The 15,783-nt window shown below is 39.9% G+C and overlaps 1 protein-coding gene across 1 annotated transcript; it reads right to left on the reverse strand.

The window, feature by feature from the left end:
* Window positions 1-929: 929 nt before the first annotated feature.
* Window positions 930-5,362, reverse strand: LOC114048714 (metallothionein-4). The gene is made up of 3 exons (XM_027869813.1): window positions 5,289-5,362; window positions 3,755-3,820; window positions 930-1,207 (listed from the first exon to the last, which is right to left on the reverse strand). Exons 1-3 carry the CDS (start codon window positions 5,317-5,319, stop codon window positions 1,116-1,118), a joined length of 189 nt encoding a protein of 62 aa, XP_027725614.1. The 5' UTR covers window positions 5,320-5,362; the 3' UTR covers window positions 930-1,115.
* Between the last annotated feature and the right edge of the window lie 10,421 nt (window positions 5,363-15,783).

Raw genomic sequence — 15,783 nt, forward strand, 5'->3', positions numbered from 1 at the left:
CTCCCATCTTCTGCACTGAGAAAAAAATATATGACTGGTTCCTTGTATGGCACTGCCCAGACACAAAGTAAAACTACCGGAACACAGTTCATATTAAACTTGTCTTTGACTATTAGGATAATGACTCTTTTACTGGAAGGTTTTTCACACACACACACATATACAGATCTGGAGAGCAAGCAAGATGTCTCATAACCCAATTTGTTTTTCTATTTAATTATGTGAAATCTTCTATGAAAATACAGAGACAGGGAAAACTCCTGGCCTAATTGCATCAAAATAGGCCTTAGTGCAATGGAGCAAAGCCAGAAGCAGCTAATGCCCCATATTTCTTGGTGTTAGGAATTTTCATGCCATGCAACCTGTTTTGAGCTTTGTTTTTTTTCTTTGCATGATCACAAGGAGTTCATCTTAATGGGAGGGAGGGGTCCATAAGAAAGGGTTAGAGGATTGACTCTCCCAACTCAAACTATAAAGGCCATCATCAAGATTGACTGTAGATAGACTTGGCTCTTCACAGCAGTGCAAGAGTCTAAGACAATTCCAAAAGATTCACGATGGAAACTGCTATCCACATCCAGAGAAAGAACCATGGAGTCCAAATGCAGATGGAAGCACACTATTCGCTCTCCTTTTCTCTTGTTGTTTTGTTTTATTGCTTCATTCTCATGGTTCCTCCCGCTAGTTCTAATTGTTCTTTATATCATGACCAATGGGAAAATATGCTTACTATGAATATGCAAGTAGATCCTCTATCAGATTGCATGCCATCCTGGGCGGAGGTATGTTTTGGGCTTTTTAAAGTAACTCTTTTCTTATAAGACCTCCCCATCCAGCCCACTTTGCAGTTGTGATCACCAAGCCAGGTGATACATAGCAACTGCAGCATTCCCATGATGTTGGGTTAAATTAATTCTCAGAGCTCAATAAACATAACAAGATTTTTATTGCTAGGATTGCCTTATAGGAAGGTTACCAAGGTTAAGCTTGGACAAATATATAAAAAATACAACACACTGTACACGCACGTCATTTTCTCAAATAAGCAAACATACAGAAGATTTCCTAGCAATCCTTCCCCTCCCCATCCCATCTTATCATTGCACATGCATATTTCATGGGCAGCAACTGCATTTATTCGATCCTCCTTTGCAAATACATCCTTGGGCACATTTGGCACAACCAGGTGGGCAGCAGGGACAGCAACCTGAAAGGAAATGATAAAAAAAAGCAGATCTCAGCCTTGGGTCAGTCTTTCCACTCAGCCTTGGGAACGAAATGTCAGTTCTTAGGGGAATCAGGGCTTAAAATGTGTGTAGGAAAATACATGGGAACAGTTCCCCTGAATTGAACACCATTTAACCTGATGACATCCCAACCCTGACCTTGACTCCCTACCCGTGACCACTCAAACTATTACTATGACCTTTACTTCACAAACATGCTCATGACCTCTTATTAGAAATTCACAATTAAAGAAGTAAGAGGATGGGGAGACCACTAATCAAAACTTGCATTTCCTAGTCAATCATCATGATTCAAACCTCAGAATCTGTCAAGCAGAACACTATTCTGATCATGATTCCTCCAACTACAACCTCACCATGCCCTCAATCCCTGATCATGATACCCTCAATCTGACCATGACACTTCTATCATGCTTATAGCTTCCAAATCTTAGCCATGTACCCCCAATAATCATTCACATATTATGTCATTTTAAGATTTACAAATTACTTTCCAGTCCTGATTGTGACTTCCGCAAAACTGACCATGACCCCTACTCCAACTCTGACCTTAACTCCCTTCCTCAAAATTCTAACTATTGCCCTTTCCTGTCAATCCCTGTTTACCACTGCTACTACCACTACCACCATTTTGGGTTTTGGGGCAAGAGTGACAGTGAATAGAAAGAGGGAGGAGAGATAAGGGAGGATTGGTCCAGAACAGATTATATCTACTCAAAAGTGCCAGTAAGAAATGAAACCACCCAGGAGAACTGAAGGTCATTTGGGCCCAATTTCCCTTACACTTCTAGTACAAAAGGAAATATAGGTATCTTCAGGTTGGCTGGGACTTTGGGGCAGGGGAGAGGAAGCATGAATATTTGTGTTCTTGTTTTCTGATTGACTCATATTTCAGTCCAACACTTCTGAGGCCTATGAAAAACATTCCAGGGACTATGCCCAAAGGGCTATAAAATCATGAATACCCTTTGACCCAGCAATACTACTACTAGATCTATTTCTCAAAGAGATAATAAAAAAGGAAAAGGACCTATATATACAAAAATATTTATAGCTACTCTTTTTGTGGTGGCAAAGAATTGGAAATTAAGGGGATGTCCATCAATTGAGGAATAGCTGAACAAGTTATGATATAAGATTGTGATGGAATACTATTGTTCTATAAGAAATGATGAGCAGAATGGTTTCAGAAAACCTGGGAAGACTTACATGAACTGATGCAGAGTTAAGTGATCAGAACCAGGAGAACATTGTACACAGTAACAACAATATTGTATGATAATCAACTGACAAGAATTAATCATCAATTAATTAATTAATCATCATTAATCATCAATCTTTCACAAGAATGACTTAGCTATTCTCAGCAATACAATGATCCAAGACAATTCTGAGGAACTTATGATGAAAAATGCTATCCATCTCCAGAGAAAGAGCTTATGACATCCAAAGGCAGATCAAAGCATACTTTTTTAAAAATAATACATTTATGTATTTATTTTTAGTTTTCAACATTCACTTTCATAAAATTTTGAGTTCCAAATTTTCTCCCCATCTCTCCCTTTCCCCCACCCCAAGACAGCATATAAATTCATATAGGCTCAACATATACATTCATATTAAACCTATTTTCACATTAGTCATGTTGTAAAGAAGAAATAGAACCAATGGGAGAAACTGTGAGAAAGAAGAAACAACAAAAAAGAGAGAGAGAGAAAGAGAGCAAATATGTCAAAGCATACTTTTTAAAAACTTTATTTTTCTTTTTGGTCTGTGTTTTCTTTCACAACACGACTAATATGGAAGTATGTTTCGCATGACTGAATATGTATAACCTCTATCAAATTGCTTGTTTTCTCAATGAGGAATGTGGGGAGGGAGAAAAATTATTTGGAACTCAAAATTTTAAAAAATGAATGTTAAAAATGTTTTTACATGTAATTGGGAAAAATACTGAATAAATAATTTTTAAAAAGAAAGAAAGAAAAACATTCCGGGGATCTCTGCTTCATTCTCGCTTTGGGGGGAGGTCACACAAAAAAGTTCCAGGGATTTAGGGAAAGAAGCAAGAAGGACAAAGGGGGAGAAGAAGGGAAGGAATCATTTCTATCTTTTTTTCCCATATTAAGCCATCATTTTCTAGCGTCATATTTGGGTGAAAAGGGGAATTAGAAGCAGTTTCATACAGAGGAAATCAAAGATGAGAAATTGTGGGTTCCAAGAGAAAAAAAAGAATGGAATATCAGAGCTGGAAAGGACCTTAGAGGTTATGAATGTAAAATCCCCTTGTTCTACAGGGTAGACAATAAGACCTAGAGAGGAGAAATGACTTGCTGGTGTTACATAGCAAAAGAATGGAAGAAATGGAATTGGAATGTAGATCTTCCTCTCTACTAAGTTATACTGCAAATGAACCACACAAGGGTATAACTGAGTCTACACTGGGCCTTTGGACTATGAACCCAGAATTAATTGGTGAAAAGGACCACATATGGTACTGTACTCACTTTTCCGACATGTCTTACAGCTACAGGATGTACATTTGCAGTTATCACCACAGATGCAGATTCCTCCTGTAAGAGACCACCGAAAGCATCAGCCATGAGATTAGCTGCCATTCTCTGAGTCAACTTGGGTCCCCATTGTGCTCATACATGCTGCAGGGTCTGGGGTATTTTCTACAGAACAGCAATGCCCAATGGAGTATTGAGTGCCCCAGGCAAATGAGGGTAACAGCCCATTTATGTGCAGAATATTAGCTCTCCTGAGTCCCGTATGCTGCTGAAGAAAAAAACAACCTCAAAGGGTTCCTGTTATCATCTCATTTCAGACCACTCAACTTCAGGAGCAAAGAATTAGGGTGGATGAAATCCACAATGGAATCTACTCTCAGCATTGGCTTGGGGAGTCAATGATATCCTGCCCACATCATTCATTCATTCAGGCAAACAATGATTAAACATCTACTGTGCATAAGGCAAGGTATTGGGCTAAGCAAGCAGCAGAAACCCGAAGATGAAAATGACAGCTGTTACCCTTAACCAGCTTAATTTCTATGGGGGTGGGGAGGAAGTAGCCAAAGAGAAGGGGGAGGGCCCTTCAACATGAATGCAGGTAAATGTAACCCAAGCTGGGGAAATGATGAGTGCAAAGGAGAGAGGCAGACAAGTCTAAGAAAATTTAAGGAGAGGGAAGACACTAACACATTATCTAAAAGTTGTGATATAAAGGGAGGGGTAAAAAGAGTAATTCATTAGTTTCTTTGCAGATAATTACCATATATAGTATGTTAGATGCCATATGTATACATACATATGCATACATATACACATACATATATATAAATACATATAGTGTTTTAATGCCATAAAAACCACAAATTCTTATTTTCTCATTATGCCTTGTATAAATCTTGAATTTTAACCAATAAAAACCTTTGTACGTCATCTAAGTCAGGGACTAAAAGTCACAGTCATGGTTTGAGGGGTCCTGGGCAGGGAGTCTAGCCGTCACATCTTACCTTTTTATAAACTTGTTCTTGTTATTATTCTAACAAAAACTTTAAAAATGAGTTTTCTTGAGATCCTTGCCTTTATAATATTGCAAATGGACGGGGTGGCTTTGAACATCATCTCCTCTGATCCCACCTTCTCACACCACTGTGTCATCCTGTGAGAGCAAGCAAAGTCTAATCTTGGAGCTCTAGAATCTAGAAATGCTTACAATGTCTGGTTGCATGTGTAACTGGGGCTCTCTGGGTCCCTCAGGAAACTTACACACACTGAGTCTGTGGGACAGTAAACTCACAGAATCGCTAGATCCCTGAGAAAGCATCCCTGTCATCTGAGGTCTGTACTGAGGTTAGGGAGGCCATAAAATCTATGCATGAGAGCCATACAAAGAGGAAAAGCTTATGCTTAAAGTCCTTATTCTTCTAAAGGGAGACAGATGTCAGGAAATTTAGCAATATCCTTAGTGGAAAAAGGAAAAGGAGACTCTCCTCATGCCTCAGTGGGTCCACCAGAGCTCAGCCCCACTTACCAGACATACAGGTACACTCTCCAGGGTCCATGGCCTCAGACAAGTGGAGTGAGCTCAAACAGGGATGAGGAGAAAGGATGCTAAGTCTGGAGTCCCAGAGGTTGCTCTATTTATAGCAGTGTAGGTGTGAGTATGGGGACCCACCCCTCCCCACCCTGAAGCAAGACGCCCTGCACACGGCCCTACTGAGACACCTGTTGGGGGTGAAGGGCCACACCGTTTAGTCATGTGGTTTTCCCAGAGAGGGAGAGGTGAAGGGGGGGAGGCAGAGCTGGCAGAAGAATTCAAGCTTGCCATACAGTATTTTATTTTATTTTATTTTTTGCTAGGGGTGTAGGTGACTTGCTTGTCCTGGCTATATACTTTCCACTGCATCATGGAAACTATGCAGTCTGATAGAAATTAAGCAACTACTTTATATTTTGGCTTAGTAAATGTGCACCTCTTTTGTTGTCTTTTTGTATAGCTATCTATTTACTTATCTATCATCTATCTCTGTATCTATTTACTTATCTACATCCATCCATCCATCTATCTGTATATCTATCTATCCTCAAGCCTAGGTCTTTAGATTCCAAATCTTGTGAGCTTTCCATCATACCTTGTGGCTCCTTGCACCCTGTGATGTCTTTCCATTATTATAGAGGCATCTGGTGTCACAGTGGATAAAACTCTAGGCTTGGAGTCAGGAGAACCTGAATTCAGGTCAGATCTCAGACACTTACTAGTTGTGTGGCCCTGGACGAGTCATTTTTTTTTTTAAATTTATAGCTTGGATTTCTTTTAAATTTATTTATTTTTAGTTTTCAACATGCACTTCCACAAGATTTTGAGTTCCAAATTTTCTCTCCATCTCATTCCTCCCTCCACCCCAAGATGGCATGCATTATGAATACCCCTTCCCCTAATTTGCCCTCCCTTCTATCTCTCCCCCTTCTCTTATCCCCTTCCCCTTCTATTTTCCTGTAGGGCAGGATAGATTTCTATACCCCATTTCCTGTGTTTCTTATTTCCCAGTTGCATGTGAAAACAATTTTTTAACACATGTTTTTAAAACTTTGAGTTCCAAATTTTCTCCCTTTGGACAAGTCATTTAACCTCTGTTTACCTCAGCTTTTTCAACTGTAAAATGAGGTTAATAATAGCACCTCCCTCGAAGTGTTGTGAGGATCAAATGAGATAATATTTGTAAAAGCACTTAACACAGTGGATGGCATATAGTAGGTGCTAAATAAATGTTTTCCCTTTTCTTCCCCCATTAGCCTTAGGATTTTCCCATACTCTGTTTACCTTCCACTGATGGCTAGAAATCATCAAACAAAACAATTCACACAAAGGTATAATTGACTAATAAGGGTTGAATGTATTATTCCTCCCAAAGGATTGAGCATTTTAACGGGGGATAGTAACTTTAACTCAAAAGAAAGGATTTTTAATGGTAGAATTTCAGATATTAGTAATTGGCCTGTGGGTAGGAAGGCCTCACCACAGTAGCTATAGTAGGCAGCTATGTATCCTGCCTATATTAATGGTTGACACTGCTGATTGCTCTTCTTACCCTTTTCCTGCTTTTATCTCACTATGATGAGGTGGGATGAGTGAAGATGGTACCCTGTGTTACCATCACTCATTCTCTCGGTACCTCTTCTGTGTAAACCCTATCTTCTGGGACAAAAAGCAATACTAACCTGTCCTTAGAAGTACCTACTACAAAAGAAAAATGAGCAATTACTCTTTCTTTTCCCCCCCGGAACGATATGATGAAACAACTTTTCTGTTATAGTAGGTACAAATTGTCTGTGTTATTATTAGTTTAGGGCCAAACCATTACTAGAATAGGAGTAGCTGAGTTTTGTTCCAGAGAAGAATCACCAGAAACATAAGCAGAAAGACTACTGCAGCCCTGCCATACTGTAGAGATGGCCCAGGGAGGAAAGAACTGCCCAGGCTCGGTCAGACAAAATTAGGCTTGGTTGAAAATTCTGCATTTGTGTATCTGGCTTTATTTTATTTGGTGTTTCCTCTTAATTCATCAATTAATTTTTCTAACCCTGACAGCAGATTCCAGAAAAGATTTATGTGTGCCCTGGGTCAAAGTTTTGTGTCCCTGACCAACAGAAGTCCTGCAGCAGGACAGGAACTGAGAGATTTAATGCAATCCACTCATTTTGTAAGGGAATAAACTGAAGTCCTGAGAGGTAAACTAGCTTTCCTAAAGTCACACTGAGGATTAGTAGCAGAATCAAGATTTAAGGGCAGCTAGGTGGCATAGTGGATAAAGTGACAGGCCTGGAGTAAGGAAGACTCATCTTCCTGAATTCAAAAAAGGCTGCAAACACTTACTAGCTGTGTGACCCTGGTCAAGTCACTTAATTCTATTTGCCTCAGTTTCCTCATCTGTAAAATGAGCTAGAGAAGGAAATGGCAAACCATTCCAGTATCTTTGCCAAGAAAACCTCAAATGGAGTTGTGAAAAGTCAGACACGACTGAATAAGATTTTAATTCAGGTTCTATGACTACAAATCTAGTGCCCTTTTTTACTATACCACAGAAAGTTTGAAATATTTGCTCTAATATACATAGCCTCACTTATTGCAAAATAAAACCTATGTTCCACAGATAGGAAGATTTTCCAGAATTAAGAAATATATGCATTTAAAAAAATCTAAAACATGTCATTTATTGCAAAATGTAGTGGCTAGAGAGCTGGCCTTTGAACCAGAAAAACTTGCGTATGTGCCTCTGACACATACTGGCTGCATGACCCTGGGTATGTCATTTAACCTCTTGGTGCCCTAGGCAATTCTCTCCGACAATTAAAGGCAGAGAAGGTGCCATCTTGCCTTGGTAGAGGGAATTTTATTCACCTAGAAGCTCCTTATATCAGTGAAATCATGGGTGCAGCTCCTGCGTTATCCCTCATTATGCCCTCTATGTGTTATATTCTAGGCAGCTGCTGCCTATCCTGTGTACCCCTAGCCCTGCTCTAATTGGGTGAATTCAGAAAAAGAAGGCTTGCTCAAACTAGGACCAGTTACGGGGGTGACTCAGGCTCCCTCAGGAACCACCCAAAGTTTCCAGAAGAGAAGAGAGGAGAAGAATAACCCCTGGAGAAGAGTTTGGTTGGGGAGGGGTTGGGGGAAGTTCAGCAGTAGAAGCGATTTCTAGCCTCCTGGAGCTATGGGTTCATGTTGTCCTGATGGAGAACTGTTCAGTGGCATTCTGGTACTTTGGTTTCCCAGCCCAAGAGCAGGATGATGGATTGAAAACAGCGTCCTGTTAATTAGGACAAGCCTTGGTGTGCTGTGCCTGGCTGTTTACTCAGCAAGCTTAACAGACTCTCAAGAGGCCCTGTTGCTGTCTTTTAATTATATGGGGCTTCAACTCCTTGGCTATAATTTAGTACCTACCAAGCAAGTGAAGACCTTACTTTTGCATACGGCCCAGAGGGGTTATGAATAAGCCTGAAGCCAGACAAATACATTTATTCATCCCTCTCAGCCAGTAGCTAAGAACTCTGAGGTACATTCTTCAGGATCACAGATTGGGCCATCAGATAAGAAATCCATGCTCCCTCTCTGTTTACAGGATGGAAGGAAGGCCAGGGGCCAAGAGACAGGACGAAGAGATTCACAGTTACCAAAAAACAATTTTTAAAAAATTATATTATCTTGTTCAGTGACTGTGACTGTGGGAGCTCTCTTTTCCAAATACTGTCTCTTTCCAAGCCATAGTGTGGGTCAGTCTGGTACAAATGCCCTTTGAGACGTCTGAATGAATTGGAAGTGCTCTGAGCCATTACTTGGATGGGGCGATCATGGATTTCTCTCTAGGGTACTGAAGTTTGGAAGGTGTTGATGGCACAGATTTTTTTTTTAAGCCAGCATAGGAGCAACTGAATTTAAGAGTTAGCAAGAAAAATTAGTCAAAATAAGAAATTACCAGTTCAAGATATCTCACTGAAGAAAATCAAGTGAAGTCCTTCTCCCCAGTGGAATGGCCTTGCTGTGTTTCATCTCCCCGGAATAACTGCTATTTCCCAGGGTCCTTATGTTAGTCCATCACTCTATCCTCTGTCCCCAGCTGAATTTGCCTTAAAAACTCAATTTAAGGCATTCATGTAGCTCACACCAAATGTATTATATGAAGCTTGTACTAGGTATGAAAAATGCTAGTTATGGCTCTGAAATTATGTTTCCAAAACAAGAAGGCAGTCTGATAGAATGAAAAGACAAGTAATGAAGGAATCAGGAGACTTGGGTTCTAATTTGATCTTGAGCAAGTTATTTCCCTTCTCTGAGCCTCAGTTTTCTTTCTTGTAAAATAGGGAAATCGGACAAGATTCTCCTCTAAATCATGTGCCAGCTCTATATTCTATGATATTTATCACTGATTCACCACTAGAGTTGGTACTTTGAGATATTTTTCCTATTACTGGGATGTATTGTGTTGAACTGTCTATTCTCTCACCCATATTCCAGCATTTTAGGACAGAGTGATGGATTGAAATTAGGACCCCGGGAAATAGCAAAGCCATTCCACTTGGGATAATGAAACATAGCAAGGCCATTCCACTGGGGGGAAGGACTTCACTTGATGTGCTTCAGTGAGAGCTCTTGAACTGGTAACTTCTTATTTTAACTAAATTTTCTTGCTAATTAAGTGTTAAATTCAGTTGTTCTTATACTGCTAAAATGCTGTAGAACTGGCAATAAACATAGTCAGTACAACAGTGGCTGTGTGCAGCCTTTTAACAGAGCACAGCTAACTAGGCCATCTGAAGATCAAATCTGTTCTCTTGGCCTTTAGATAACCATCCCACTGCTCTTAGTTACTAGTTAAATGAGTTCTCCCTCATAATTCTTCTCCTTGAAGCTATTTGTAGGTGGTTGTCATGGTTATGTTCATTATCATTACCCCTGAATCCACCATTAGGAAAGCTGTTTTTCCACTCAGGAGTCAGAAGGCCTGCTACTTACTACCTTAGTGATCTTAGTAAGGCCCTTTAGTTAATTGTTCTGGACCTCAGTTTGCACATCTGGGGAATTTAAAGATCATGAATGAACGAATGAATGAAAAAACATGTATTAAGTGCTCATTGTGTGTTAGGTGCTGTACTGAATTCTGGGGATAAATATATAATATATATATATTTACATATAAATATACAAAAAACAAGACAGTTTCTGCCTTCAAGGTGCTTATATTCTAATGGGGGGAACAGATTGTAAAGGGGAATATTGGCAATGAAGGATATTTTGGTTTAGAGTTACAGGGATCCAAGGGCATCATAAGGCAGTTGATTGACACAGCTTTTCTAGGATTGATAGTGTTTATTTGCTGTTCCTGAGCAAGAAGGGGAACTCAGGTCTCCTAACTCCCACTCAGTCCAATGTTCTTTCCACTTCACCTTGCTGTCTCCTCTTGAAGAGGATGATGAGGTGCAGGAATTGAGTCATTTGGAAAGAATTCAAGAGGCAGATGTTCTCCTAGTCAAGAGAACTTCATTGATGCAAAAGCAGTGGGCTAGCCCTGGAAAAAGGGATGCTAGCAGTTTGCAGGAATACAGAGGTTTGTTTTTGTACACAAATTTTGTACATTCAGCTGAGAGCAGAGTATGCTCCTACATGAGTAGTTGATCACAGGGAAAGGGAGAGGCAGGACAGGGAAGCAGGTGTGCTGAAAAACAGTTCAAAGATGTGATCACAGAACAAGGACCTTAGCTTGCTCCAGAATGGGGGAGCTAATCACATACACAGAGTATGAGCTAAGGAAGCAAGGTTTTTGTTATCTGACAGAGCTTCCTGTTACTGGGCAGAATTAGATGAGGCCTTCATAGTTGCTAGGCAAAAGTCAGCCTCATCACTCTGATTCTCCAAAATAACCTACACGTGCTTCTCAAATCTGTTGATCAGTTCCCATTATTCTCCATCATTCAGCCCAGATCTATGGTTTCTGATGTTTGCAATTATATATTACTCCACAATAGAAGCCGATAGTGCAAGAAGAGATTTTGGAAGATCAATATATTACTACATACTACTCCCTACTTTGAGAAAGGACTCCACAAAGTGGTGACAATCTGTGGCTTGAGTGTCTCTAAATGTATCCAAATCAAGTCATAAAATGTATTTATTAAGCATGGGGTCATCATTGGCAACATTAAGAAATTAGCAAAGCATGTCTCTGGGATTCTACACTTCCTTTTTCAACACACTTCCACGTCCTCCTGGGAACTCTTGTGGAAGAAAATTCTCTCATAAACTCATGCACACTAAGGTGTTAGTGATGCAGAAGTTTACTAAAGGAGGGTGGAAGGGGAGGGTGCTGGATTTGCATTTTAAAAGAGGGGAAAGCAATGCTTAAACCCATGGGAATAAATTCCTAGAGGTGGAACCTCTAAAAATTTTTGCAGTAAGATAATAATTAGAACTGGAAGGGCACCGAGGAGATCATCTAATCCAAACTCCTCGTTTTACAGATAAGGAAACAAAGGTCCAGGAAAGTTGAAGTGACTTGTCTAAGGTCACCTAAGTAGTCGGTAACAGGACCCATGCTTCTGACTCCAAATCCAGGGCTCTTTCCATTATACAAGTGGGGAAGATTTAGAGGATTTTCCTGAAACCAATCAGATCATTCAGGCTGTTGCTTTTTGGCTCCATGTAAGGCTGCCTTTATACTTTGGCCTTGGTGCTGCAGGGAATACAAAGTAGAAGATGCACAATTCTTGCCCTTGAGGAGTTTACAATCTAATTGAGGAGTCAAGAACAGAAAGAAAACAATTAGAGAACAATACCAGCCAGTGTATAATCAGATGCTGCAATGACAGGGAGGAGGCTCCCAGCATGACTGCTGGTGTTACCCTGCCTTCCTGGAGGTGAAGAGCAGGAGTAAAGAGTTTGCTAAACCTTGGATGACGTTCAAGTCAAGCTTCCTGGAACAACCTTCTACATGAAGTCTTCCCTGATTCCCTCCAGGCCATCCTTCTCAAACCACCTTGTACTTAACTGCTTTGTATATATTGTATTTATTCTTTTTATATTTATTCATTATATGCTAATATATGTACTTGTTGTCTTCCCCATTAGGATGTAAGCTCCTCGGTTGAAGGGACCTGTTCATTTATTGTATTTGTAGCTTGACTGAAATCAAGCTAAGGGCCAATTTGGCAACATAGACGGTGCTTTTGTCCTAACTTGGCTCACAGGTCAGTGGCAGGTTCCAGAGCAAGGGGATATACTTTGAACTAGAATAGACAGAGGGTGCTCCTAAATTCATCCTAGAATAGACACAACCTCACACTTGTCTAACTTCTTGGGGGCTTCATTCTCAAATTCATTATACCTTATCGGCCCCTGCCCAGCCTAAAGCAGATCTTCAAAATAGGGCCCGGTGAAACCAGATACACCCTCTAAGAGCAGAAAGGGGGTTGCAGAGCACTGACAGTGTTGCACTGCGATTAGGAGCCAAAAGATATGTACTCTGGACCTGCTCCATCACTGATTAGCTGTGTGTCCTTGGACAAGTCAAATAACCCTTTCAGACTCAGTTTCCTCCTCTTTAAAATGAGAGGAACAGACTAGATGGTCTCTAAGGTTCTTCCTGGTCTTGAAAAGTTTTGTGATTCTGGTAAGGGAGCAACTATTCAACTTGCCACCCCCATCACCTCATGCTTGGACTGTTGTAATAAATAGCTTGCCTCATTCCTATTCATCCTCTACTCAGTTGTCAAAGTGATCTTCTGAAAGCACAGGGCTGGTCATGTCACACGCACAGACACACACACACACACACACACACACACACACACACACACGCCACTCAGTAGACTCCAGTGGCTCCCTGTTATTTCCAGGATCAAATATAAACTCCTCTGTTTGGCATTCAAAGACCTTTATAACTTGCTCCCTCCCACCTTTCCAATATTTTTAAACCTTAACCCCTCCCCAACCTGCCTCCCAATGTATTCTTCAATCCAGTGACACTGTCCTCCTTACTGTTCCTTGAACAATACAATCTATCTCCTAATTTTGGACATTTGCACTGACTATCCTTCATGAATGGAATGCTTTCCCTTCTCATCTCTGCTTCCTGGCTTCCTTCAAGTCCCAACTAAAACTCTGCCTTCTATAGGAAGTTTTGCAGGAGTTCCCTTAATTCCAGTGTTTTGATTATTTCCAATTTATCCTGAATATAGCTTGTTTAAACATAGTTGTTTGCATGCCGTCTTCCCCATTAGACTGTGAGCCCCTTGAGAACAAGGACTGTCTTTTGCCTTTTTTTGTATCCCTAGCACTTAGCACAGAGCCTGGTATATGGTAGGTGCTTAATATATGCTTGTTGACTTACTGATTGACCTTACCAAACTGTTGCAGAGTTGGACCAGATGGCTAACTCTATGTCTTTAAAGACTCACCATACTTTTCTTCTCAGCCTTCTCCATTGACACATTCATGTGCACAATGTTCTTCATCTATGGGAGGCAGATCAAAGACACTCTATGATGCAATTCAACAATTATTTTTGGAATGGACAGTGGTAAAATACTGGCTAGGCACTGAAGTTTCTTATGCTGAAAATTTCCTTGATTATAAGATTTTAGGACCATAATCTTTCGTGTTGAAGGGACATTAAAGATCATCCATTTAAACTCATATGGAGTAGGACATTGAGGCCCAGAGACAGAAAGTGATGTCTAAGGTCATACAGGTAATAAGTAGCACAACCAGGATTTGAAACCCAAGCCTTTTGACTACATACAAATCCAGTGCTCATTTTTTATCCAAGTGCATTCTATGCTTTTTTTAAATCAAAGACAGATTTTGAAATTAATTTAAACAACTCATCTATTTATGCTTAGATCCCATAGAGTTTCTTAAACTTTTACTTTACTTTTTTCATTTAACAAGCATTTATTTTTCATCCTTTCTACCTCCCTTTCTCATTTAAAAACAAAAACAAAAACAAAAACAAAAACAAGAAAAACAAAACCTTTATAACAAAGACACATAGTCAAGCAAAACAAACATCTACATTGGCCAAATGCATGTCTCATTCTGCATCTTGGGTCTATCACTACTGTCAGGAGATGGGGAACATGTTTCATCATTGGCTTGCTGGAATCATGGTTGCTCATTGCACTGATCAGAGTTCTTAAGCCTTTCAAAGTTTGTCTTTACAATGTTGTTGTTATTGTATAAATTGCTCTCCTGGTTCTGCTCCCCTTACTCTTCATCAGTAAGTTTTTCCAGGTTTCTCTGAAATCATCTCTTTCATCTTTTTGTTTGGAATAATAATATTCCATCATAGTTATATGTAACACTAGTGAATATACGAATGGAATAATATTCATATTTAGAACTTGTTCACCTTCCCCAACTAATGAACATCCCCTTAGTTTACAATGCTTTGCCAATACTAAAAAAGCTGCTATACATAGTTTTGTAAATATGAGTCTTTTCATTTCTTTGATCTCTTTGGGGTATAGGACTAGTAGTGATATCTCTGGATCAAAGGGTATGCACAGATTGGTGACTTTTTAATCTCATAGAGTTTTAGAGAGAGACCTCAGAAGCCAATGTCTTTATTTTACAGATAAGCTAATAATAGATGGCATTTATATAGTGCTGTAAGGTTTACAAAATTCCTTCCATGAATTATCTCATTTGTTACTCACAACAGCCCTAAAAAGCCATTATTGTTATTATCCCCATTTTACAGATAAGAATCTGAAGCTGGGAAAGGCTAGGTAACTGTACCATAGTCACATACTTAATAAGTATTAAAGGTGGGATCTGAACCCAAGTGGGTCCCCTGGTTTCTAATCCAATGCATGGTATCCTAGCCACAACATAGCCCATTCTATTTCGTTAGATACTGGGTACACTCAGATGGAATGCTCCACGCAAAGCACACACACACAGAATTCCCATAATGCCATGGAATCATATGACATCTTTGGATTTGGTATTCATGAATTGTGTGCTGGATATTTAACTTACCCATCTCTTAAGTGCAAACACTTAGAAGTCTGAATACATTAGGTAGCTTCAATTAGGCTAAGAAAAATACAAAAGTTTAAGGACTGTGTAAAAATATTCTAATTACCTCTGCCATAGTCATTTCTTCCTCTCGAAAAGGGGATAATGAGAGAGTAGTTACTTGCCACCTACCTCACCAGCTATTGCATTAAAGAACTAATGTAGGAGCAGTGTCTTCACAGTGGGCAATTCCATGGCTGGGGGTGGGGTGGGGTGGGGCGGAGCAAGGCAGGGTCACCTTCACCCCAGATTGCTAGAAAGTATCTAACCCTGGGGAGTAAAACCATCCAGATCCCTTTATCCTGCGCATAATCATCAGTCCACAATAAAGAAAGAAAGAGAAGAAAGAGAGAGAGAGAAAGAGAAAAAGAAAGAAAGAAAAAAGAAAAGAAAGAAAGAAAGGAAGAAAGGAAGGAAGGAAGGAAGGAAGGAAGGAAGGAAGGAAGGAAGGAAG

Source organism: Vombatus ursinus, unplaced genomic scaffold (assembly GCF_900497805.2).
Source record: "Vombatus ursinus unplaced genomic scaffold, bare-nosed wombat genome assembly UNPS02014793.1, whole genome shotgun sequence".
In the NCBI taxonomy this organism is placed as follows: Eukaryota; Metazoa; Chordata; class Mammalia; order Diprotodontia; family Vombatidae; genus Vombatus; species Vombatus ursinus.